The 24,851-nt window shown below is 46.0% G+C and overlaps 1 protein-coding gene across 14 annotated transcripts in view; it reads right to left on the bottom strand.

Annotated features, from left to right (window-relative positions):
* The window catches only part of CELF4 (CUGBP Elav-like family member 4), an 800,084-nt gene that overhangs the window by 28,006 nt on the left and 747,227 nt on the right, over positions 1-24,851 (bottom strand). For 5 of the 14 annotated variants that reach the window (XR_014517250.1, XM_083466083.1, XM_083466073.1 and 2 more), the window contains exons 9-11: positions 22,370-22,435; positions 17,660-17,740; positions 11,599-11,742 (exon numbers count right to left, since the gene is read on the bottom strand). Coding sequence is in view for 13 of the 14 variants with exons in the window: in XM_083466083.1 (XP_083322209.1) it covers positions 11,599-11,742; positions 17,660-17,740; positions 22,370-22,435 (291 nt within the window). In the remaining variant the exon portion in view is untranslated. The remainder of the gene's footprint in view (positions 1-11,598; positions 11,743-17,659; positions 17,741-22,369; positions 22,436-24,851) is intronic. The other 9 variants (XM_083466085.1, XM_083466076.1, XM_083466074.1 and 6 more) reach the window with 3 other exon arrangements.

The following is a 24,851-nucleotide window of genomic DNA, read 5'->3' as shown; positions in this document are numbered from 1 at the left end:
ACTATCTGACTTTTAGAAGGCATCTGAAGGCAGCCCTGTTTTGGGAAGTTTTTAATGTCTGGTGTTCTATTGTGCTTTTAATTCTGTTGGGAGCACCCAGAGTGGCTGGGGAAACCCAGCCAGATGGGCGGGGTATGGGCGAGGCAAGTTCCATTTTCCATGGGCCCAACATGCAATATTTTGTCGCTGAAAGTGGAAAAATAAAACGATTCTGCTCCCCATTCCAAGATAATGTTCCCTTTATGGGACTTTGCTGCAGTTTAGAGGGTGGATATAATATTTCTCAGCAATGTGAGATGAGGGAAGATTGTGATCAGGGTCTCCCACTTTTTAAAATGGAGCTTCTAATTTTATACAGGTGGTGTTTAGCACCTTCCTCCCACAGTAAGTATACCCTGTTTCTTGGGGTGGTGGCGGCTGGAGACCAGGAAGAAAGTTGTGAACACCAGCAAACCTTATTTCTCATAACCTTCCTGTTTTGCACTGCTTAGCCTCTCTCCCCCTTTTCATTTCCTTTCCCCACTTTCGTGGCTCAGAGGGTGTACATCAGGGAGTGGGCAGAAGTTTGGCCCTGTTCACATTTAAAGGAGAACCCTGCGCCATTTAATGTAGAGACAGAAACACAGCCATCCTTCAAAATCCACACTTCTTTGAATTTTGCAATGCATTATATTTTGGGTGGGGTGGGGGATTGTATTGCAAAAAATGTGTATATTAGGCAAAATTGCATGCAAGAATGTATGTTAGCAGAACAAGATGCTAAAATGCAATTATACACATACAAAACTGGAATCTGGAGAACTGAAGATTGGAAAAACGAGAAATTCTGAGAAACCGAAATTGTCAGATTCTCCCATCCCTATGGTGCATCTTCACTGCCTAGTTTTGGAGATCAGACCTCACCCTTTGTTTGATATAAAACACTCAGGGATGGAGGAGCCCTCTCCTCACAGCCTGGTTAACCATTTCCCATGCATTACATGGGATCAGCCTTGGATTGGTTCTAGCAGTAATAATATAACACCCTGAATCGAGTTCTTGGAAGGCCTTACTCTTCTTTAGATGACAGAGAGAGAGAGAGAGAGAGAGAGAGAGAGAGAGAGAGAGAGAGAAGGAGAGGTTAAAAAGCTCTTAGCTCATTCCGTGCCTACGTTAATTAATAATCAGAGAAATATATGTACTAGTCTGAAGATGGTTGGTAGGAGGACAGGGTTTTGTGATAAATCTATTTTATGTTTTTTTTCTCCGGGATTATGTTAAAAGGCTGTGCTAAATAAATGATTTAGCAAGGCTGTAAAGGATCAAGAAATTTGCAAGGGTTGCAGCTCAGGGCATCTGATCTCCCTTGTTCCGCAAAGTTGCCAGCTCTAAAATATGGGAGTTCTTATTCGAAGGGAGTGTCCAGTTTAGTTGCTGCTGCTGCTGCTGCTACAAAGCCGCCCCCAGCAGGAATTTGCTAGGAGCAGCACTTTTGGTGCAGCAGCAAATGGAGGGGATTCATGGCAAGGCTTTTGTGCCTGTAGTTCTGTGGCTTAAGTGCAAGGGTGTGTGTGTGTGTGTGTGTGTGTGTGTGTGTGTGTGTGAAGGATGCTTTAAAGGAGTTGTGGAAATTCTCAAATGGAACCCAAAGGCCATCTAGTCCCAATTATAACTCTGCCTGAATAACTGGACCACACTTCCAGCATTGCTGTGTCTGTAGAGCAACCCACTGGAATCCAGTTTGCTCCCATGGCAATCGAGCCAGGGAAGCTGATACAATGCCCTCCAACTGTTAATGGACTTCAACCTCCCATCATTGCCCTTGCTGCCTGAGGCTGAGGCTGATAGTCCAGTGACATCCCAAAGGCTATCCCTGCAGCAGAGCACAAGAAAGTCATCCAGCTAGTAAACAACCTTCTGAATTTGGCAGAGTGGAAATTGGACCAGAAAGACCCATGCAGTTGGCCCTGCCTAAGCAGCCGCTTGGACGCAGGTAGCGCTGTGGGTTAAATCACAGAGCCTAGGGCTTGCCGATCAGAAGGTCGGCAGTTCGAATCCTTGCAACGGGGTGAACTCCCTTTGCTCGGTCCCTGCTCCTGCCAACCTAGCAGTTCGAAAGCACGTCAAAGTGCAAGTAGACAAATAGGTACCACTCCAGCGGGAAGGTAAACGGCGTTTCCGTGTGCTGCTCTGGTTCTTCAGAAGCGGCTTAGTCATGCTGGCCACATGACCCGGAAGCTGTACACCAGCTCCCTCAGCCAATAAAGCAAGATGAGCGCCGCAACCCCAGAGTCGTCTGTGACTGAGCCTAATGGTCAGGCGTCCCTTTACCCTTTACCTTTAAGCACCCGCTACATTTTGCACCAATTACCTAGTGGTGTGGGATTCTACCAAAGGGAAGCTGCTCTCGGGCCACCGAAGGGGCTCCAGATGTATTGCCAAAGAGCAAATGCCTCTAGGGGGCTCGAGCGATTAAGCCAAGCTGCATGCGACAAAGGCAAAGTGCTGCAGTAGTTGCCAGGGGATGCTCTCTCAAATGGGAGGAAGGCTAGTTATGCTTGGGGATCAGGAAAAAGGTACCCTCGATAAGAATATAAGAGCCTGCTGGACCAGGCCAATGGCCCACCTAGTCCAGCATCCTATTCTCACATTGGCCAAACAGCTGCCATTATGGGAAACCTGCAGGCCAGATCTGAGGACAACAGCCCACTCCCCTCCAGTGGTTTCCAGCAGCTGGAATTCAGAATCATTGCTGCCTCCAACTGGGGATAGTCACAATGGCTAGTAGCCATCAATAGCCCATGCTACTCACCCTTCAAGTTCCTTTTACTGACTTACCTCTGTTCCATATCAGTGTGTCCCTCCATTTCCCAGCTCTTATTTTCCCCACCAAATAATTTTAAAATCTAAAATCTTAAAGGCAGAATAAATGAGAAAACATTAGCCAATGTGTGGAAATATATTGGGTCAAAGCAGTAGACCCATTGCAATCAACGGACAAGTTACTTTTGCCCAGTGATTTCAATGGGTCTACTTGGAGTATTGACTACATTGGACACCAGCCACTATACACATTTTAGCTGAAGAATCTGGTTGATTTTGTTATCGCTGTAGAGATCTCAGGATTTAACCCTGTGCACGGCTGGCGGGCTTGAATCGCACGCGCCGTCAACTTTCATATTTCTTCCATGCTTCCTTCGTACTAATAAATGAGCTTCTGTATGGAAAAATTGTGATTCAAGCAGTGGAAATGCAAAGTTAGTTTTCATTGATTCGTCACATAATTTCTCCATGTAGGAGTTCATTTATAAGGAAGAGTAATTGCAGAATAATTGTCTAGGAAAAAAATCACCTCGTGGCAGAGTGGATAAAAATCGATGATTTTTTTTTAAACAAACAAACAAAATTGGAGCTTTTAAATTCAAATAGGATTTTTTTATATAAAAAAAAATCTAATTACAGCAAGTATCTCTTTTCATATAAAATTGTATGGAAAACGAAATCTGAATTTAACGCAAACAAGCAAGTTAATGCCTGGACTTACGTTGTCTTAAATCGGAACCATGAGTGTCTCTCAAAGATGTTGAATTAAAGACTGTTCTTCTGTGCAGGGAGGGGAGAGCTGGGAAGTTAAATTGTATGAACAACAGAATAAATAATGTATTTCAGCTACTATTGTGGGTTTCTTTCCTGGCCTAGGGAGTAGCAGCCATCCTTGGACTAGCATTCAGGGAATGCCACCATGTATCTCTCTAGCATCATCCAGAGACATTAAATGGATAGTTCTGCTCTCTTTCTTTTTAAATGCCCTCCATCTATCTGAGCTCTCCACTGTATTCACTTCTTGAATTATGAATATTTATAAACTCTACCAGCCAAGATAGCATGGAGATTTACTTTCTATCTCCTGCAGGGTGGGGCGGTGGGGAACCAAAACTATTTTGCCCACAGACTGCTATCCCTTGCCTTGAAGAAGTTCTGGACACTTACAGGTCCATCAGCTCCTGTGCATATTTACTCAGAGCCTAGGGCTTGCGGATCGGAAGGTCGGCGGTTCGAATCCCTGCGACGGGGTGAGCTCCCGTTGCTCGGTCCCAGCTCCTGCCAACCTAGCAGTTTGAAAGCACATCAAGTGCAAGTAGATAAATAGGTACCGCTCTGGCGGGAAGGGAAACGGCTTTTCCGTGCGCTGCTCTGGTTCACCAGAAGCGGCTTAGTCATGCTGGCCACATGACCCGGAAAAACTGTCTGCAGACAAACGCCAGCTCCCTCGGCCAGTAAAGTGAGATGAGCGCCGCAAACCCAGAGTCGTTCACGACTGGACTTAACTGTCAGGGGTTCTTTACCTTTATCCCCTGCCCACCCCCCCCATACTTGGTTCAGCAGGGCTTACTTTGGAGTAAGTGAGCAGAGGATTGTAGCTTTAGGCTTCAAATGCACTCTCGCAAGGCATCCTTGCATGTGAGCAGCCAGGGAAGCAAAACAAACACCTCTCCTTTCTAAGCAGAGATAATTCTGTAGCATGGGCTGCTATGACCAACGTTTCTTGATCATGCTCTTAGGATGTATAAGGCAGGGGTCAGCAAACTTTTTCAGCAGGGGGCTTGTCCACTGTCCCTCAGACCTTGTGGGGGGGCAGACTATATTTTTAGGGAAAAAATTCCTATGCTCCACAAATGACCCAGAGATCCATTTTAAAATAAAAGCACACATTCTACTCATGTAAAAACACGCTGATTCCTGGAACTTCTGTGGGCCGGATTTAGAAGACAATTGGGCTGGATCCGGCCCCCGGGTCTTAGTTTGCCTACCCATGGTGTAAGGCAGTGGTTCTCAACCTGTGGGTCCCCAGATGTTGTTGGACTACAACTCCCATCATCCCTAGCCAGCATGACCAGTGGCCATTGATGATGGGAGTTGTAGTCCAACAGCATCTGGGGACCCACAGGTTGAGAACCACTGGTATAAGGGTTCTCTTTGCTGCAAGGCTGGGGGCCCTGGGGTGTGGTTTTTGGAGCCTATTTGGAGGCAAAACAATGTTTCCCAAAGTGAGTGGTACCACCTTATAGAGGGCAGTGGGATTTCCAAGGGGGGAGGTAAGAAGCAAGGGCTGCCAGACTTTCAAAAGCTGGTATCACCGAATCAAGTACATCAATTTTCTTGAATCAATTAGACTAAGTAGTTTTCAATGGATTTTGAATAAATGCGTAATTAATTGTTACTGTTTTGAATTTTATTGTGCTATCCTCTTTCTTACAGCGTCATGCAAACCACTGCTCTGAATAATGCTTTTTTGGTAGGGTAGGGGGCTTTGGGGATGAGTTTATAGAAGCAAGGGGCAGTGGCCCCAAAAGGTTTGGGGTAGAGAGAGCAGCACATATAATCATAGTGTCTTAAGGGGTCCCTGGTGGTCATTTGAACCAGGCAGAGGGCCTTCTCGGTAGTGGCACCCGCCCTGCCACCAGATGCCAAAGAGAAAAACAACTACCAGATTTTTAGAAGACATCTGAAGGCAGCCCTGTTTAGGGAAGCTTTTAATGTTTAATAGACTATTGTATTTTAATATTTTGCTGGAAGCTGCCCAGAGTGGCTGGGGAAACCCAGTCAGATGGGCAGGGTTTAAATAATACATTATTATTATTATTTAGTCCAACCCCCAGCAATGCAGGAATCTCAACTAAAGCATCCATGGCTGATGGCCATCCAACCTCTGCATAAAAACCTCCAATGAGGGATTCTGTTCCACTGTCGGACAGCTCCTACTGTCAAAAGGCTCTTCCTGATGTTTAGTTGAAATCTCCCTTCTTGTAACTTGAAGCTATTGGTTTGAGTCCTGCCCTCCAGAGCAGGAGAAACCAAGTTTGCTCCATCTTCCATGTGACAGCCCATGTGACATGCTTGATGGGCAGCTCTTCCTGACCCTCTTTGCTCTGCTTTGCTGTTGGTTGGTCTCCCTCTTCCCCCCATCCAATAAGATTTGAGCTTTGGAGTGGGAGTGACACTTCACTTGAGTGGACCAGGGAGGGAACTTTATCCTTCTGGCCACATTCTTGGAGACAGAGGGACAGGGTCCCCATAGGCGCAGCCAGTTGGTTTCCTACCTAATGCAAACATGCCGGACCCTTTTCTATAAACGCAATAAATAACTATCAAATTGAATTAATGTGTGGTGTGGCAGTGACTCCTGCTCACACCTGGTTCTGCTCCCACTGCGAGCATAAGTAGAATTTTAATTGCCAGTGAGGATGAGTGGCGGGTGGCGCTGTGGGTTAAACCACAGAGCCTAGGACTTGCTGATCAGAAGGTCAGCGGTTTGAATCCCCGCGACGGGGTGAGCTCCCGTTGCTTGGTCCCTGCTCCTGCCAACCTAGCAGTTTGAAAGCACGTCAAAGTGCAAGTAGATAAATAGGTACCGCTCCAGTGGGTAGGTAAACGGCGTTGCCGTGGGCTGCTCTGGTTCGCCAGAAGCGGCTTAGTTATGCTGGCCACATAACCCGGAAGCTGCATGCCGGCTCCCTCGGCCAGTAAAGCGAGATGAACGCCACAACCCCAGAGTCGGCCATGACTGGACCTAATGGTCAGGGGTCCCTTTACCTTTGCCTTTTATGGTTGCTTCTACAAGAACTTGCAAAATGCGAAATTTTCTTTCCTTTTCTCCATGATTTAGAAAGGTAGCTTAGACGCACAGAGCTGAAGATTGGGCTGAAGATTTCAAACCAGAAAGGATATGCATTAGCCTTCCTCACCCCTGAGGCTCCCGTTTCCTTTCTGTTTGTCACCCCTCCAGCCTAGTTTTCCCGTTCATTCTCAGGCACTTTTTCTCTGGCCTTCTATGCTGTCTCCACCCCACATTATTCTCCAGCTGCACCTCCTCTACCAACCCTCCACCTTTCAAAGTTATCCAAAGGGGGACAAAATAACAAAGATTGGACCGGGAATCAATTGAAATATGCAGTCGAGTTTTCTTCTGCGATGTGACCTTTGCAATACCACCCACGTCTCTTCGAAAGGAAGAGAGAAAAGACAAGGAAGACCCTTGCAACTCATGTGCAGAGGGGTTTTTTGGTTGTTGTTGTTGCCTGGGAAAAGGCTGGGCTGTCCCTTTAACTGTGGAACAGCAGAGCAGCTGCTCCTCTTGCGCAGACATGCTTGCTAGGTCTGAAAGTTTTGGTAAGTCGGTACATAACTGACAGTTAGATTTATCTCCCCAATAAGCAATCAACATTATAATAAAGGAAAAATGCTTTCCGTGCACCTTTGAGAGCGCATCAGAAATTAATCTAAACATCAAATTAATTATAGTTTGTAAAATGAATAGTGGCTCACAGCCCTAATACTTGTGCGGCTCTTCCAATGCCCCCCCCCCGGTCACCCTCCCTCCCTCCCTCCCCTGATTGCCTAGATGCTGTCGCGGAATGTGGGCGGAGGGCAAGAAGTTTTATGGGCCTCTATTTTTCATTCATACCTTCCCATCCAACTGGAGATTTTCCTCCTCCCACCGTTCGCAGCTGCCAAGTGCAGCGTGAGGCCCTGGCACAGAATAAACTTCACCGAAAGGTCAAGGAAAGGCCGGTGGGTGGGATCGGTTGCTGGGACTTGGAGCCTGCCTAGATGGCAGGGATTTTTAATTAATTAACGGAATTATAGAAGCATAGAACTGTAGAGTTGGAAGGGTGCAATCTACAAGAAAGATTGTACAATCTACAAGAAAGAAGATTCCACCTAAACATTAGGAAGAACTTCCTGACAGTAAGAGCTGCTTGACAGTGGAATTTGCTGCCAAGGAGTGTGGTGGAGTCTCCTTCTTTGGAGGTCTTTAAGCAGAGGCTTGACAACCATATGTCAGGAGTGCTCTGATGGTGTTTCCTGCTTGGCAGGGGGTTGGACTCGATGGCCCTTGTGGTCTCTTCCAACTCTATGATTCTATGATTCTATGGGTCCCTGAGGGTCATCTGGTCCAACCCTCTGCAATGCCGGAATCTCAACTAACATGGCAGAGATGGCCATCTAACCTCTGCTTAAAAACCTTCAAGGAAGGAGAGTCCACAACCTCCTGAGGAAGACCATTCCACTGTCAAACAGCTCTTACTGAAATCAAGATATACTATGTCTGCACAGTCCCCTGATCTACCAAATTTGTAACTCTAAAAAGAAATGGGATTTGTCTGGCATGACTTGTTCTGGAGAAACCCATGTTGGGTCTTAGTAATCACAGCACACAATCAATCAATCAATCAATCAATCAATCAATCAATCAATCGACTGATTGATTTTAAAAAAGAACAATCCATATTTTTGTGGTCCACTTTCTCAGTGGCCAGTAGTGGGCTGTTATCCCTTCTGAAAATCGCTTGCCCCATCTCACAAGAATCCATCAAGAGGGCTTCTTCGGGAGGTGGGGGAAGACTTAAGAAAATGGTTAATTATTCCCAGAAGAGATGGCCCCTTGCCCCTGTGTTCACCAGCCAGGTATAAATCTTAGATTCACAGAATGGAATGGAAAGAACCCCAAAGGGAACCACAGCTAAAGATTCCCTGGCAGATGGCCATCCAAGCTCTGTTTAAAAACCTCCAATGAAGGAGAGTCCACCACCTTCTGAAGTGGTTGAGCAGCTCTTAGTGTCAGAAGGTTCTTCCTAACATTTAGGCAGAAACTCCTTTCTTGTCCTTTGAATCCATTGGTTTGGGTCCTAGCCTCTGGAGCAGCAGGAAACAAGCTTGCTCCATCTTCCAAGATCCTCTTTTCAGATATTTGAAGTTGGCTATCAAATGCCGATATGATACGTCTTCTCTTCTCCATGCATAACATACCCAACTCCTTCAACCATTCCTCATATGACCACAAAAAGCATGCTGAAACTAGGATTGTGAGGATGGAGGTGGAGGACCAACGCAGCCCTGGATTTACTGCAGTGCTCCACAAATTCTCGGCATGTTTTAGCTTCTCTCAGATCCTTGTTTTTCAGAACTTAAGTCCCTTTCTCAACATTTTCACCCTAGTTTGCGGTCTCTCTCTCTCTTAAACATATTGGTATGCAGTTTTACCACAATATAACACACTGTGTGTTATTTGCATTAATATATATGTATGCAGCTGATTATAATTTTCACTAACATAGAGAGCCAGCACTGAACTAATACCCTGGGAGACCAGGGTTCAAATTGCCACTCAGCCATTAAGCTTGCTGGGTAACCTTGGGGACCAGTCACTGCCTCTCAGCCTAACTTACCTCACAGGGTTGTTGTGAGGATAAAATGGGGAGAGGGTGAGCTATGTACACCAGTGTTCCCCAACCTTGGGCCTCCAGCTGTTTTTGGACTACAATTCCCATCATCCTTGACCACCGGTCTTGCTAGCGTGGGATGATGGGAGTTGTAGTCCAAAAACAGCTGGAGGCCCAAGGTTGGGGAACACTGATGTACACCACCTTGGGCTCCTGGGATATAAATGCAATAAATAATAAATAACAATAGATAATTTTTCTGCACACATCATTTGGGTGGAGATGTGCGACACCAAATTCGGATGAGTGCGGATTTCGAAGGGTCATTGTCTTTCGGTTCACGCACTGTTTGGGGAATTAGGTAAGTTCACTTTAAAACATGAACCAGCCCTGACATCTCCTTCATTCCTATTGGGTTAAGTGGGTCTGGGCACACATACTACAGTGGTACCTCGGGTTACAGATGCACCAGGTTACAGATGCTTCAGGTTACAGACTCTGCTAACCCAGAAATAGTACCTTGGGTTAAGAACTTTGCTTCAGGATGAGAACAGAAATCGCATTGCGGTGGCAGCAGGAGGCCCCATGAGCTAAAGTGGTGCTTCAGGTTAAGAACAGTTTCAGGTTAAGAACGGACCTCCAGAACGAATTAAGTTCTTAACCAGAGGTACCACTGTAGTGAGCTTAGCCATATCTGCTCAAATGCCTCTGGAAATTTGAACCAGCCCTGACATCTCCACAACCTCATTACCGACCATGTCCCTGTGCATCCTCACCCCACACCTCAGCCCCCTTTTGGGCTCACGTGACTTGTCATCTCCCACCCCCTCTTCTGGTTCAGCCCACTTTTCATCATGTGGTCACAGTCAGGATTTCACATGACTTTGCCTCCTGGATCAGGCCAATGACCCAGTATTGGTTTGTTTTCAGTTTTGTTTTCATTGTGCATTTTGTATTCTTATTTTGTATTTTAATGCTGTGAAGAGCACGGGGGTCTTCGGATGAAGGGCGGAATACAAATCCATCCATCAAACAAACAAACAAACAAAGCCCAATGTCCTTTTCCAGCAGTGGACACCCAGACTCCAGTGTGGTGCAGCTGTTGAAGTGTGGGCCGAGAACCAGGTTTCAAATCCACACTCAGCCATGAAAAGCTCCCTGGGTAATACCTTGGGCCAATTCCTGCCTCTCAGCCTCTCATGGGGTTGTTTTGAGGATAAAATGGGCAGGCGTGAGAACCATGTTTATCACCTTGAGCTCCATGGAGAAAAAAGGCAGGATATAAATGTAATCAATATCATAATGAAAACGCCTGCAAGCAGGAACTTAGCCCAAGAGGACTTTGAATCCCAGCAGCTGTTCTTCAGCTGCCTGGGACTATGGAGCACCGCCATTTCTAGTATGGCTCAGAGAAATCCTAGCATGGTAGAAGGGTCCGCAAGGGTCATCGGAAGGCTGTCGTCACTACTGAATTTTGGAGAGACATTTGGCTGTGTCGGAAAGAGAAGGGTAGGTGATAGAGGAGGGATTTCTTTGGGGGACAATGGCAGGGCTGAGGGAGGTGAACTAATGGCAGGAAGTAGATGGATGGATGGATGGATGGAGCTGAATTTCCCAACCACCGCCCCACATAACAACATAGGCATCCAAGACAGTTAACAGCAGCACAAAGGGGAGGAGGGAGTGAGGATGGGGGGAACACCCTACAGAGAAATCCAAACACTGGGATCAGCATGCTCCGACATGCACTTCATCGCTCCTGAAGCCCAACCACTTCCACCTCTGGTAAAAAGGAGCAGGCTCTCTGCCCCCCAGGCGCCCTCTCCTTCTGACACCCAGTCTCGCTCACCCAGCTGAGAAACGGTACCCAACCACATCGCTTAGCTTTCCTTCCTGCTCCATCTTTGAATTGTCCGCTAAGCTTTTCCTTTGCCGCCCGCTGTCCTCGTTTGACCTGGGTCTTTCCGCTGGTTCCTCTCTTCCTCCTCCTCGCCACCCACTGCCCCAGCCCCAAATGCCTAGCAATCCCCCCATTTCCACCCGACCAGGATTTGGGATGGTGTCCCCAAAGGTTCCTGGAGTCAGCAATCCTCTCTGCAGCGGGGCAATGCACTTCCAAAGTATGAGACAGTGAGAAGGGAGCCAAGGGGGAAGGGGAGGTGGGGCAGCGGTGGGGGGAAGGGGGGAAGAAGAAGGCAGATCGACAAAGGGAAATCGAGGAGGAGGGGGAGGGGGAATCAGCTAAGTAAAGTTACAAAAAATATAGCAGTATGAGAAGAAAAAGGAAAAGGAAACCAAAAAAATAAAATAAGAAATAAAAAAACCAAACGGTAAAAGTAGTTCAGAGAAAGTTCCTTTCCTGGATGAATCTAATTGTTTTGTTATCTTTACCCACCAAAGCATTTACTTTGGTTTGTCGCCCGATCCACAAACACTTTCGAGGAGATGACATTACCGAATGGCAGGAACATCTGCATCAGCTCTGCGTCCCCAAACTCCTGGGGCAGATGGTAGATAAACAGGTTACAGCCCTCTGGTCCTGCGGGGAAGATGGAGGAGAGAGAGGGAGAGAGAAAAGAGGTAAGGGATGAAGAAGGAGGGAGCACACGGAACACGAGAACACAAGACACGTAAGAGGCGCTTGCCGGATCAAGTTCCCTCACTGTGAGAAGTGAAGTTACAGGGAACCAGGCAGAGGGCCTTCTTGGTAGTGGCACCTGCCCTGTGGAATGCCCTCCCATCAGATGTCCAGGAAATAGAGAACTATCTGACTTTCAGAAGACATCTGAAGACAGCCCTGTTTAGGGAAGCTTGTAATATTTGATGAATCATTGTATTTTAATATTCTGTTGGAAGCCGCCCAACCCAGCCAGATGGGCAGGGTATGTATGTATGAATAAATAAATATTGCTGCCTCCAACTGTGGAGGCAGAACATGGCAAGTGGCCATCAACTGCCCATCGCCAGTGCCTACTTGCCATCTAAGTTGGTGATCAGCACTGCCTCCTGGAGGGTGGGGGGGAGCGAGTTCCATATTTTGACTTTACACTGCATGGATAGGTACAGAAGGAGAAGAAGAGTTTGGATTTGATATCCCGCCTTATCACTCCCCTCCTCCCTAGTTGATGTGGAAAGGCTGAGAAACAGATCCCTGAAACTGGTTTGTTAGTTTAGAAAAAAAGGTAAGTAAGTGGTGACATGATAGAAGTTTATACATTTATTTATGGCATGGGAAAAGTGGATGGATGAAAGGTTTTCCTGCTCTCTCATAGCGCTAGAACTTGTGGATGTCCAAGGGGGCTGAAGCTTGGAAGCCTCAGGACAGATAAAAGACAGCACTTCAATAGTTAAATTATGGAAGTCACATGAATGGCCACCAGTCGGAATGGCTCTAAAGGGATATTGGACAAATTCACGGAGGATAAGGCTATCAATGGCTATTGTTCAGGGAAGTTTTTAATGTGTGGCATTTTGATGTATTTTTAATCCTTGTTGGAAGCCACCCAGAGCGGCTGGAGAAACCCAGCCAGATGGGCGAGGTACAAATAATATATTATTATTATTATTATTATTATTATTATTATTATTATTAGCCAGGACGGCTGTGCTCTCAGTTTCTGGAAACCACAGGAGGGGAGAGAGCTTTTGTTTTTAGCTTATGGGTTTCCCACAGGCATCTGTTTGGCCCGCCAGATGTTTTGAGACTACAGCTCCCATGATCCCTAGTTAATAGGACTAGTGGTCAGGGATGATGGGAATTGTAGTCCGAAAACATCTGGAGGGCCAAGTTTGCCTGTGCCTGCAGTATGATAACAGGATGTTGGACTAGAAGGGCCATTGGGCCTGATTCAGCGGGTGCAGGATCTTCTTATGTTCTTAGGATTAGCTGGGATTTCCCATGATGGAATAAACCAATATGGCCTTATTAAATATCAGGTGGCCATAACAGGTACAGCACACAAATTTACACAATTCAAGCCAAGTTTTCTAATTTTAGTTCTGAGTGTTCAGACCCTCCAATTGTCCCTATTTTCCAGATTTTCGGATTTACAGGAAGCCGTCCCGGTTTCTGATTTGATCCCCAAATGTCCTCAGGACGTCCCTATTTTCATCAGAGAAATGTTGGAGGGTGTGGAGTGATGCACTCCCCAAGGAAAGGAGATAAGTAACTATATGATCTTTAGAAGATATCCGAAGACAGCCTATATAGGAAAGTTTTTCAATGTTTAATGTTGTATTATGTACAGTCGTGCCTTGGTACTTGGATGTTTTGGCTCCTGAACGCCACAAACCTGGAAGTGAGAGTTCCGGTTTGCAAACATTTTTTGGAAGCCGCACATCCTATGCAATTTTCGCAGCTTTCGATTGAGTGCAGGAAGCTCTTGCAGCCAATTGGGAGCTGTGCCTTGGTTTCTGAACAGTTCCAGGAGATGAATGGACTCCTGGAACGGATTAAGTTCGACATCGAAGGTACCACTGTATTTATATATGTTGGATGCTGCCCAGAGCGGCTGGGGCAACCCAGTCAGATGGGTGAGGTATAATTAATAAAATACCCTTTTTTATACCCTTTTTTCACTGGAGAATTGTTGACGGGTATGGAATCTGATGAATAATTTTGTGTGTGTGTATCTGTGTGAAACTCTTCCCCCCCACCCTTCCTGATGCCTTATCACATCACAACGATCAAGTGGATCAAGGGTTAAACCATTTCTTCCCCGTCAGTTGGGGGTCAGCGGGGGGAGAGAGAGAAAGGAGGGAACAGGGGTGTACCATGTAGAAGAGAAGGATTTTTAATGTTCTCGCTTTCTTCATCAGGGCATAATTATAGTGTCATAACACAGCAAATTACAACTTTGCCTTTCCTGTTAGAGAGAGGAGTTCACGAAGGTGCTTCCCCCTGCTTTTTATTGGCCATTACTCATCCCCTCGGCTGGCAGGGGTAGTTCCGCCGAGTCAGGATTCTGACAGATGCCCATTTAAAGCTCATTAAAATTCCCGGGCCTTGGCATGATTGAAGGCACTTTCCCCCTCCACATTTTCTTTTTGGATTAATGGAAAATGAAGCCCTGATGAAGACTTGCTAAGCACAATTTTCCCCCACTACGTTGCTAAAAGGAACGGCCGACCTGCTACAAGGCGCGAGGCTCCTCCGGGACCATGAGGTTGCCTCGGCATTTATACCAACATGGGGGAGCAGGGCTGGGGTCAGCGGGCCAGGCTAATGGACTAATGAGGCCCCCAAGACCCTGCCGCTGAGCTAAGTGACTTCGAGAACCGGAGCACTCAAGCCAAAGCGCCGTCCCCCCAAGATGCAAGGTGGAAACACTGACATCATGTCGAGATCAGCTGCTGGGCAGGGTTCAGGGTCTTGGTGCTGAACAATTCAGGACCAGGTGACCTGGGGGAAAACACACCTGCCCCCGTAGAGACCCTGCAAAACACTTTAGATCATGTCAGGGAATTCTATTCTGCACCTTGCAGAATTTCACTGTGCGGCGACGTTAAAATGAGCTCTTTTTCACTTTTGCCACTGTGCTATGGAAGGCCCCATTCTGCACCATCAGTTGCTACAGAAGTCTCATAAAGAAATAATAATAATAATAATAATAATAATAATAATAATAATAATAATAATAATAATAATAATAGTTTCCCGCCCATCTGACTGGGGACTCAGCTACATAAGGGAAAATAAAACGTTATAAATGTGTTATAATACTGTGACACCAGATGGCACTGTAGAGCTGAAATCGGTACTCTATGAAATTTTTCTATTGTGAGCTTTAAAACGATTCCCCCCTCCGGAGCATTTTCAGAGTGTGTTTTTTTTAAAAAAATTGTGTAGATGCAGCCTGGGTTGCCACAGCCACTCTGGGCAACTTCCAACATATATAAAAACATAATTAAACATAAAAAACTTTCTGATAGTTCCCTGTTTCCTTGACATGACATCTGATAGGAGGGCGTTCCACAGGGCGGGCGCCACTACCAAAAAGGCCCTCTGCCTGGTTCCCTGAAACTTCACTTCTCGCAGGGGGGGAAACTGCCAGAAGGTCCTCGGAGCTGGACCTCAGTGTCCGGGTAGAACGATGGGGGTGGAGACGCTCCTTCAGGTATATGGGGCCATTTTGGGCTTTAAAGGTCAGCACCAACACTTTGAATTGTTCTCAGAAATGTACTGGGAACCAGTGTAGATCCTTTAGGACTGGTCTTATATGGTCCCAGCGGCTGCTCCCAGTCACCAGTCTATCTGTCCCTTTCTGGATTAGTTGTAGTTTCCAAGTCACTTTCAAAGGTAGCTCCATACATCTCTCTGCCCCATAAGGTCAGACCCTGTTGGAATTCCCCGAATTCCTGTGTTTTTATATGTTTGTATACTACCTTTTAAAAAATGACTTTAATGATGCCTTTTAAAAATCAACCTTTTTTCATTGTACAATAAGATTTAGAAAACTAATGTAAATAAAAAACAAAAGCAGCTACAAAAAGTGAAAAAACAAACCTTTTTTTAAAAAACAACTCTCTTAAAGGTTCCTAACCCTTACAACCTATAGAACGTAGTAGCCCCTCTCAACTCTCACCCGACATCTTTTGCTTCTCCTCCCAGCCTCTCACCCTGGGAGACGGACATTTCCCTCGCTCAAATCCAGGGTCCCTGTAGGTGACTCAAGCATGGGAGTTCCACACTGCAAGGGGCGTTGCCCTCCACAGGAAATGGGGAGAGGGGCTGTGGGAGGTCGAAGGGGAAATGACATGGGTCAATGCACCATGACTTCACGTGACGTACTTTCCACAAGACTGATTAAGTGGCTAATCACATGGTGCAATATATTCATATTTACTCTGATTATCCAAATAATGTAGGCAAGCGAAAAAAGTATTCGATACAGGCTGGAGTCCATATGAGTTCCTTAGATACCCTTTGGCTACTGGTAATTTCTTTCTCTCTGTCTCAGTTTCCCATTTGTAAAAATGGATGGTTAATGGCTTGGCCAAAAGTGTGAATTTGAAGATGAGTTAATTCCTGTAAATAATACATTTGGCTTTTTTTTTAAGGTGATATAGTCATGATCAATAGTAATATATTAAATTTTCACCCCTATTTTTTATACCATTTTAAAATGTTTGATACATCAGGGCATATATGTATCGTACAGCTATCAATTTACACTGATAGCTGGCTAAATTGGTTTTAATTTCCTCTGGCAACCTGCACAGAATTTTGTTTAATCGGTTGCCATCAATTTGATTTTAACTAATTTTTATAATGAAATATTTTTAGAATGTGTTATTATTTGATTGTTTATTTGATTGTTGTTAGCCGCCCTGAGCCCGGCTTTGGCTGGGGAGGGCGGGATATAAATAAAAATTATTATTATTATTATTATTAATTTGTGTTTTGATGTGTTGATGTGGTTAGCTTCTCTATTATGGCTGTTCTTATAGTTGTTAAACTGTACGTATTTGCACAGTTTGGTGGCTTTTGTAATTAGTATTGTAATATTGTAATTTTGTAATTACAGTGGTGCCCTGCCAGACGAATGCCTCGCAAGACGGAAAACCCGCTAGACGAAAGGGTTTTCCGTTTTTGAGCTACTTCGCAAGACGAATTTCCCTATGGGCTTGCTTCGCAAGACAAAAACACTTGCGAGTGTTCCGATTTTTTCCGCTTTCCCCCCTTTTTCTAAGCCGCTAAGCCGCTAATAGCCTTTTAGCCGCTAAGCCGCTAAGCCTTTAATAGCTGCTAATCCGCTAAACCGCTAATAGCGCTAATCCGCTAAGCCGCTGATAGGGTTGCTTCGCAAGACGAAAAAACCGCTAGACGAAGAGACTCGCGGAACGGATTATTTTCGTCTTGCGAGGCACCACTGTAGTATTGTGCAGTTATACCAATTCACCTTTTAACTAACCAGCTACTGTCTAACACCCTATGGTCAACACCGGACCATTCGAGTTATGCTGCCGTCTAGAGGCTGATATCTGAGGAGACTCTAGGTGCAAAATCTTACCACCTTTCCTACTCTTTTATCATGTCCTCCAGGAGGCAGCAGCTACAAAAAACGGACCAGCAAACAAAGCAAAACTTGGGCTCACATTGAAGTAATAGCATATCTTCAATTTATTAGGATGTGACACAAAAGGTTTGGGAAGCTGGTGAGTCTCTGGTGAAGAACTGAGAATTGAGGAACCTACACGGGTCTCACTCTTCAGTAAATATTTTTTTGTGGCTTCTTTCATAGGAGTTTTCATAGTGGCATCAAAATGGCAGCTCTGGAGCCCTCTGGCAGGAGTTTCCTTATGTTATGATACCTAGATAGTGACCACTTCTTGAAGTATGTGCATGACATTGCAAGGAAGTGTGTTCTCCAGAAGTGGTGGCCGGCTACGCAGTGCTTCTTCCTGAAGCTACAGAAAGAATTGCCCGTGGTCAAGACAGTATCCCAAAGACTCACCTTCTCTCTGTTGCTGTGGGATCATGGGAGGCGGCTGTGGGAAGGCTTGGCTAATCTGGCCATATGCAGCAGGGTAAGCAGCTATAGGGGAAAGAGGGGGAGAGAAGAAAGGAAGGAAGATTTCAGGACCATTGTAGAAGCAGATCTTCACCCCAACAATCATCCCCAACCAAGAATTAAACCTCGTCAGGCCATAAGGTGGCACATTATAACATGAACCCAGAATAAGTTGAGTTCTTGAAAACTGGGTGGTCTTCCTTTGCTTAAGAGCTCTTGGTGTTCTTCAGAACTGGGTTAAGTGCACACATGAATGCCATCACTTGGTTCCTCAACACTGAGCGTGTGTACTAACTCTCTTGAATGCCATTGGCTTGGAAAGGCTGCAAGAGTCAGATTTGCCATGCTTGAGCTATGATGGCCCACTCACCAATGCAATTTAATGCCGTCATTAAAATGATGAGCGTACATGCAATGGGCCTGTCTGTATCCTGCATCCAGTTGTGTAGCTCCGAGGATCACACTGGAAATGCATCACAAATGAAAGAGCCACAAGCCATTTGCATAGACGAAGGGAGGCAACCTCGAAGGCCCAGTGAACGTTCTGGGAGAACATCATGGTGCAACTTGGTTGCAGGTAAGCTGGTGTGGCCCTGAGCAGGGGTCCATGGATACTCAATAACACAAGGGAAAGAGTTGTGGAGGGGTAGCTGTGTTACTCTGTTGCAGCAAAACCAAGGAAGTCTCTTGTGGTAAGTACATCAGAACAGCCCACTGGATCGGGCCAATGGGCCACTTAGTCCAGCACCCTGTTCTCACAGTGGCCAACCAGATGTCTGTGAGAAACCTAGAAGCAGGATAAGAAGCCTCTCCCCTCCTGTGGTTTCCAGCCACAATATTCAGAAGCACTGTTGGCTTCAACTGTGGAAGCAGAGCCACCATGACTCATAGCTATCAATAGCCTTCTCTTCCATAAATTTATCTCATCCTCTCTTAAAGCCATCTGGGTTGGTGGCCATCATTGTCTCCTGTCATGGTACCTTGAAAGACGAATACATTTATTACAGCATAAGCTTTCATGGACTGGAGGCTGATATCTCAAGTCTCTGATGGACTTCCATGTGTGGTGGAAACCAGTTATCTGCTTGCATAGCAACAGGAGGCGATGGCACCACAGACAACTATTTTAAAGGTCATGCCATAGCATGACACACCAATTCCGAAATCACGACCCCTTGGGACCTTACGAAGGCCAAATTTGCTTTCCCAGGGGGGTTATTAAGAACTGAAAGGTCTGGACCAGATCAGTCTGTCAAATCTTGCAAGCAATAAGGGGCAGAAACTAAGACACCAGGAACTGGTCTTTTATGCAGAATGAAATTGAACTTCCCAGATCCAGGTTTGATTCACACACAAAAGCATTCCTTGGCAGGAGTCGATGGTCATTCTTTGAACCATAGGAAGTAAACCAATTGGTTGTAGCAACGGACAGGTTGTGTTATCCATGGAAACTAAGCATTGATATTAAAAGTCTGAGAAAATTCCAGTGGAAAACGTACCATGACTAAAACATATGGGGGAACTGAAAGCATCCTATTGTCAAAGCACCCTGCATTTTGCATTTCAGGGAAGAATGTCCTTCCAACCCTTTTCGCACGAGTGCTTTGCAGAGAAATTTGTTACCCTGAATCTGAGCTGCTGCCTGACTTTGACTCCCTGTGTTGCCTTCTCCTTCACCTGCTCTTAGTCATTTGCCACAGTTCCCTGTTCCTGATTTTATTTGCTAGAGGGCTTTGCTGTGCTCTGCAGTGCTCCAGACCAGAGGTGGGAAAATGTCAAGCTTGTTGTATCTGCTTTCTGAAAAAAATTAATTTACTGGAACTCCATGTCCTACCAATTAGAGCCAGTTGCAAAAGGCACAGAAGAAAAAGAACAGTGCCTCTGAACATATGCTGAGCCCAGGTACTTCTCCCTGCGTGAACAAAACTGAGCTCACAGCTTCTGTTTTCTACAGAAGTCTGTTTCTGGCTAGCATCCTTCCCAGTGGCATAGCAGGTGTGTGTGGGGGGGAAGGTGGGCTACCGGGGCAATTGCCTTGAGTGCAATTTTTTTTGGAGGTGTGCCTCTGCAGCTGCCACCCTGACCGGAGGCGCTCCCTGTCCCTCCCACTTGCCTCACCTGAGCAGCACTGGGAGAGGACGGGCCCTTGCATCCTTTGGCTGTACAGGGGTCCCCAGCGGCAGGAGAGACAAGTGGATGGCAAGACTCACAGCAGTGGCACCAATCCATCCTGAGGATGCATGCACGCAGGTACTGCTGCTGCTCTGTAGCTCTGTCTGGTGGCAGCAGCAGTGCCGCGTGGAGGTACCGGTTGGGGGAGCAATGCTTGCCTTAGGAGACATACAATACTTTCCTTGCCCCGGGGCTCTGGCAACCCATGCTACACCACTGTTCCTTCCTTTAGCAGCCTAATTCATTTTTGGGTGAGAAAAGTCACTTGGTTGTTCCTACTGTTAAAACAACTGGGAATCGGAATTGTCTGGATCTAGTGCAGATCACCGAGATATTGATTGGCAGATCCAGATCTCCCTTCTGCCCACCTCTGCTCCACAGGACACCACAGTGGCTGAAACCAAGGAGGACTCTGTGTTAACCAGTGGCGGCTCCTGGGAGATGGACAGGAGAGCCCTGATGTATTCTAGTCTAATTCACGACCATCTTTTAGATGAATAAATAATATCTCACAGCATTCCCCCCTTGCCTTTTCAGATTAATGTCTCTTTTTTATCCCTGTGCTTCTTCTGTACATGGGAACCTGTGTGATCTTCTATCCCCCTCTCTACCCAAGACAAAAAATGCTCTGAAAGTTTGGAAGCAAAGGACTTCCAGTATTCATTCAATCTCCAAGTACTTTGCTCTTGTACCAAAATGACATCGTGTGTGCTAAGGTAATTTGAGCTCCGCAGTGTGAGAAAAGGGGATTTTCATTACCCATCTAAATTGTGCACACCAAGCAAAATTGCATACATTTCTTATTTTGCTTAATTGATGCTGCTAATTAAGCGAAGGGACAGGTTGCTGCGTAGGACACAGAAACCCGATACCCTGGGAATCTTATTATCCACTTCTCCTTTCGGAGATTCTACGAGATATCACTGCATTCCATCTTCCTGCCATGTGGACTAGAAATTTGGATTTTTAAAAAATGAGAGCTGAGATTCACAGGGTGATGTATTTTGTGCCTGACACTAAATTCTGCCCCCTCTTTTTTCCTGGTGCTTTCTTTCTTCTTCCAACAGGCATTTGGGAACTGACTTTTTAAGGGAAAGGGTGCTGCTGTGCTTTTTTTAGTGCAATTATCTGTATGTTTCAATAGATCATATGTAAATAATTTTATTAAAGTTCAATTGTTTTAGCTGTTTCTATTTTAGCTGTAAGCCGCCTTGAGTCCCAGCAAGGGTAAAAGGCAGGATATAAATAAATGTTGTAATAATAATAATAATAATAATAATAATAATAATAATAATAATAATGAAATACCTACAACCCTGATTTGAATGTCTTCTAAAAAATAGGGGCTTATCTGCTATAATCTGTGGGGTTTTGGTGCCCTTGAATAAAGGACTTATTTCAAATGAAGAACATTTTCTTTGCTACCCTGTGTTTCAATCTGTAAACTTAATTATGATTTTCAGTTTGAACTTCTTAATAGAACTCTATCTGATTTTTGTATGGCTTTCTTGTATTCCTGGTTATTCTGTTCCGTGGCTTGGCCATATGGCAGATTTTATTCCAGATGACCTGTTTATTGAGCCCAGTTCCTGATCTGCTTGCAGGGAAGTTAGATAAGGATGGCTATTGAAAGAGCATTTCTCATTTTCTTTACTGCAGAAAGTCAGATTTTTTGAGGGGAGGGGGAGCGAGTTTCTTGTGCAGAACTTCCCAATCAACTACAGCTGTGCAACACAAGTTTGCCGGAACTTGGTTGAATTCCACCTGAAAACTGCGACTAGCCGCCTGAGAAACAGTTTCTATCCAAATGTGATTCTGGTTTTAAACGCAGTGTAAGGTAGTCTTTATGTGAGTATATTGTATTCAATTATGGGGTATCAGAATTTTTAGGGGCTATAGCTGGGGTAGCAGGCTTGTGGGTTTTTGAATGTCTGATGCACCGTATTTTTTGCTCTATAAGATGCACCAGACCATAAGATGCACCTAGTTTTTGGAGGAGGAAAACAAGAAAAAAATATGCTGAATGTCAGAAGCCAGAACAGCAAGAGGGATTGCTATGCAGTGAAAGCAGCGATCCCTCTTGCTGTTCTGGCTTCTGGGATAGCTGCGCAGCCTGCATTCGCTCCATAAGATGCACACACATTTCCCCTTACTTTTTAGTAGGGAAAAAGTGAGTCTTATAGAGCAAAAAATACGGTAGATTTTTAAAATTTCGTTGTTCTGTATGGGACAATGACAATAAAGATTATCGCATCGCCAGTCTGAAAGCACCCTTCGTTTCTTTGGGTGCTTGTTACAGAAAGGCAGGGCAAAATGCAACGATTCAACAAAAGCATTCTCCTATGTGTGTCGCTTCACGGTCTCATTGGGATTCCAAAATAATACAAAGCACAGGCACGTCGTGCCAGTTATGAAGAGCACCCAAATACATCGGGCGTCAGAGAAGTGAAAGGTTTATTGGGGGAAAGTGTTAATACTAACGACCTGCATATTGCTGCACTCCAGCGTAGGCTTGCTGCAAAGGGTCGGCTGCGGTGGGACTCTGTGCTGTGAAGACACAAGAGAGAGAGAAAGAGGAGGGTTAAAGGGTAATGCAGGTAAGCTCAGGAGCGCCAGAAGCACCTTCTGGGTCAGCCCAATGGCCCAACTACTCCAACATCCTGTTCTCACTGTTAAGATATTCCATTCCACCTCAAGAACAGACGTGTGGATTGTTGTATGTCACATGTCTCTTTACACTCCAGCACAGCTTGCTGGGAACTTCCGTTTGTGTATAGCTATTGCTTCCTGCTTCTTGCTTTGGACATGAAGGAGAGCAGACATGTTTTCTTTGTCCTGATGTATGCTGAATAGTAGGGACGTGGGTGGCACTGTGGGTTAAACCACAGAGCCTAGGACTTGCCGATCAGAAGGTCGGTGGTTCGAATCCCCATGACGGGGTGAGCTCCCATTGCTCGGTCCCTGCTCCTGCCAACCTAGCAGTTCGAAAGCACGTCAAAGTGCAAGTAGATAAATAGGTACCGCTCCGGCGGGAAGGTAAACGGCATTTCCGTGCGCTGCTCTGGTTCGCCAGAAGCGGCTTAGTCATGCTGGCCACATGACCCGGAAGCTGTACGCTGGCTCCCTCGGCCAATAAAGCGAGATGAGCGCCGCAACCCCAGAGTCGGTCACGACTGGACCTAATGGTCAGGGGTCCCTTTACCTTTACCTTAAATATGCTTTAAACAGCCTCTATCTGCTCTTCTGTTGCGAAGAGGTTTTTTTTACTCTACTGGCTTGCATGCTCAGCTTCTGAAGGCTTCTGAAACTCAAGTCACAGTTACATGCTGACCCAAGGACCGGAGATCGCCTGGCTACTGGCCAGTAGGCTGGAGCCAGCTGGGGGCCTGCCAATTGCCCCCCGCTTCCTTGGAAGCATCCCAACACTCACAGGGGCTGACCAGATGCCCCAATACAAATCCTGCAAGCAGGACCCGGGTGCAAGAACTCTCTCCCCTCCTGCAGTTTCCAGCAACTTGTGTCCAGTAGCATTGCTGGGCGAGGGCCAGAGCAGAGCCATCTTGGCTAGTATGGATGGCTGCCATGGGCGCTTTAGCTGAGATTCATGCATCTCAGGGGGTTGGGCTAGGGACTCATGGGGTCCTTTCCAACTCTACAATTCTATGTTCATCCAACAAGCACACAAAGAGAAAAGGCAAATTAACCTGAAATAATAATAATAATAATAATAATAATAATAATAATAATAATAATAATTTACTTATACCCCGCCCATCTGGCTTGGTTTCCCCAGCCACTCTGGGGGGCTTCCAACAAAACATTAAAATACAATAACCTATTAAACATTAAAAGCTTCCCTAAACAGGGCTGCTTTCAAATGTTTTCTAAAAGTCTGGTAGTTGTTGTTCTCTTTGACATCTGGTGAGAGGGAGTTCCACAGGGTGGGTGCCACTACCGAGAAGGCCCTCTGCCTGGTTCCCTGTAACCTCACTTCTCGCAGTGAGGGAACCGCCAGAAGGCCCTCGGAGCTGGACCTCAGTGTCTGGGCAGAACGATGGAGGTGGAGACGCTACTTCAAGTATACTGAACCAAGGCCGTTTAGGGCTTTAAAGGTCAGCATCAACACTTTGAATTGTGCACGAAAACGTACTGGGAGCCAGTGTAGGTCTTTCAAGACCGGTCTCGCCAGACCGGTCTCGCCAGACCGCTCCCAGTCACCAGTCTAGCTGCCGCATTCTGGATTTTTTGTAGTTTCCGGGTCACCTTCAAAGGTCACCCCACGTAGAGCACATTGCAGTAGTCTAAGCGGGAGATAACCAGAGCATGCACCACTCTGGCGAGACAGTCTGCAGGCAGGGAGGGTCTCAGCCTGCGTACCAAATAGCTCGAGACCTTCCTTTTTCATGCCCTCTTCCCCCCTGCGTAGGGAGAAGTCCGCAAAAAAGATATCCGTTGAATGAGCTCTTCCTCGGGTGTGCAGCAATAAAATATTTAAAGCATAGCTTGGCTGAACCTCTGTTCCCCTAATGTCACCTTGGCCCTAATATTTCACTTCTTATTAGGAGCTTAATTTGTATTTATCGGTGCTGCTAGGTTTTACATTTATGCAGTCCCCCTGGCTTTGTACTTTTTAAGACAGCCCCTTAGGGGGATCAGGGCCGTTCATCCCTTCCCTCTCCACCTCATTGCTTCTCTCCTGTCTGCGGAAGTGGAACATCACCCGGAGACGAGGACTCAGGTAGAGCGGAAGCAGAAGCCTCAAAAGAATTTGCCTGGCTACCCTTGGCTTGTCCTAGAAGAGGCAGCTGGCAAATCCTAGGGAAGGGTCGGTGCTAAGATGCGTGCCCCCAAACTGCTGTTGCACAAAGTGATGCATTGCTTCTGTAAAACAGGAGCACCGACTTGTGCCAAGTCATAATGACGTCATAATTTTTTTGCTGTGGGTGCCCATGGGTGCCTGACT

This window comes from Podarcis liolepis (assembly GCF_965112155.1).
Source record: "Podarcis liolepis genome assembly, chromosome: 11".
NCBI lineage: Eukaryota > Metazoa > Chordata > Lepidosauria > Squamata > Lacertidae > Podarcis > Podarcis liolepis.
The sequence above is the reverse complement of the archived record's forward strand: the minus strand, read 5'-3'. Positions and strand labels throughout refer to the sequence as shown.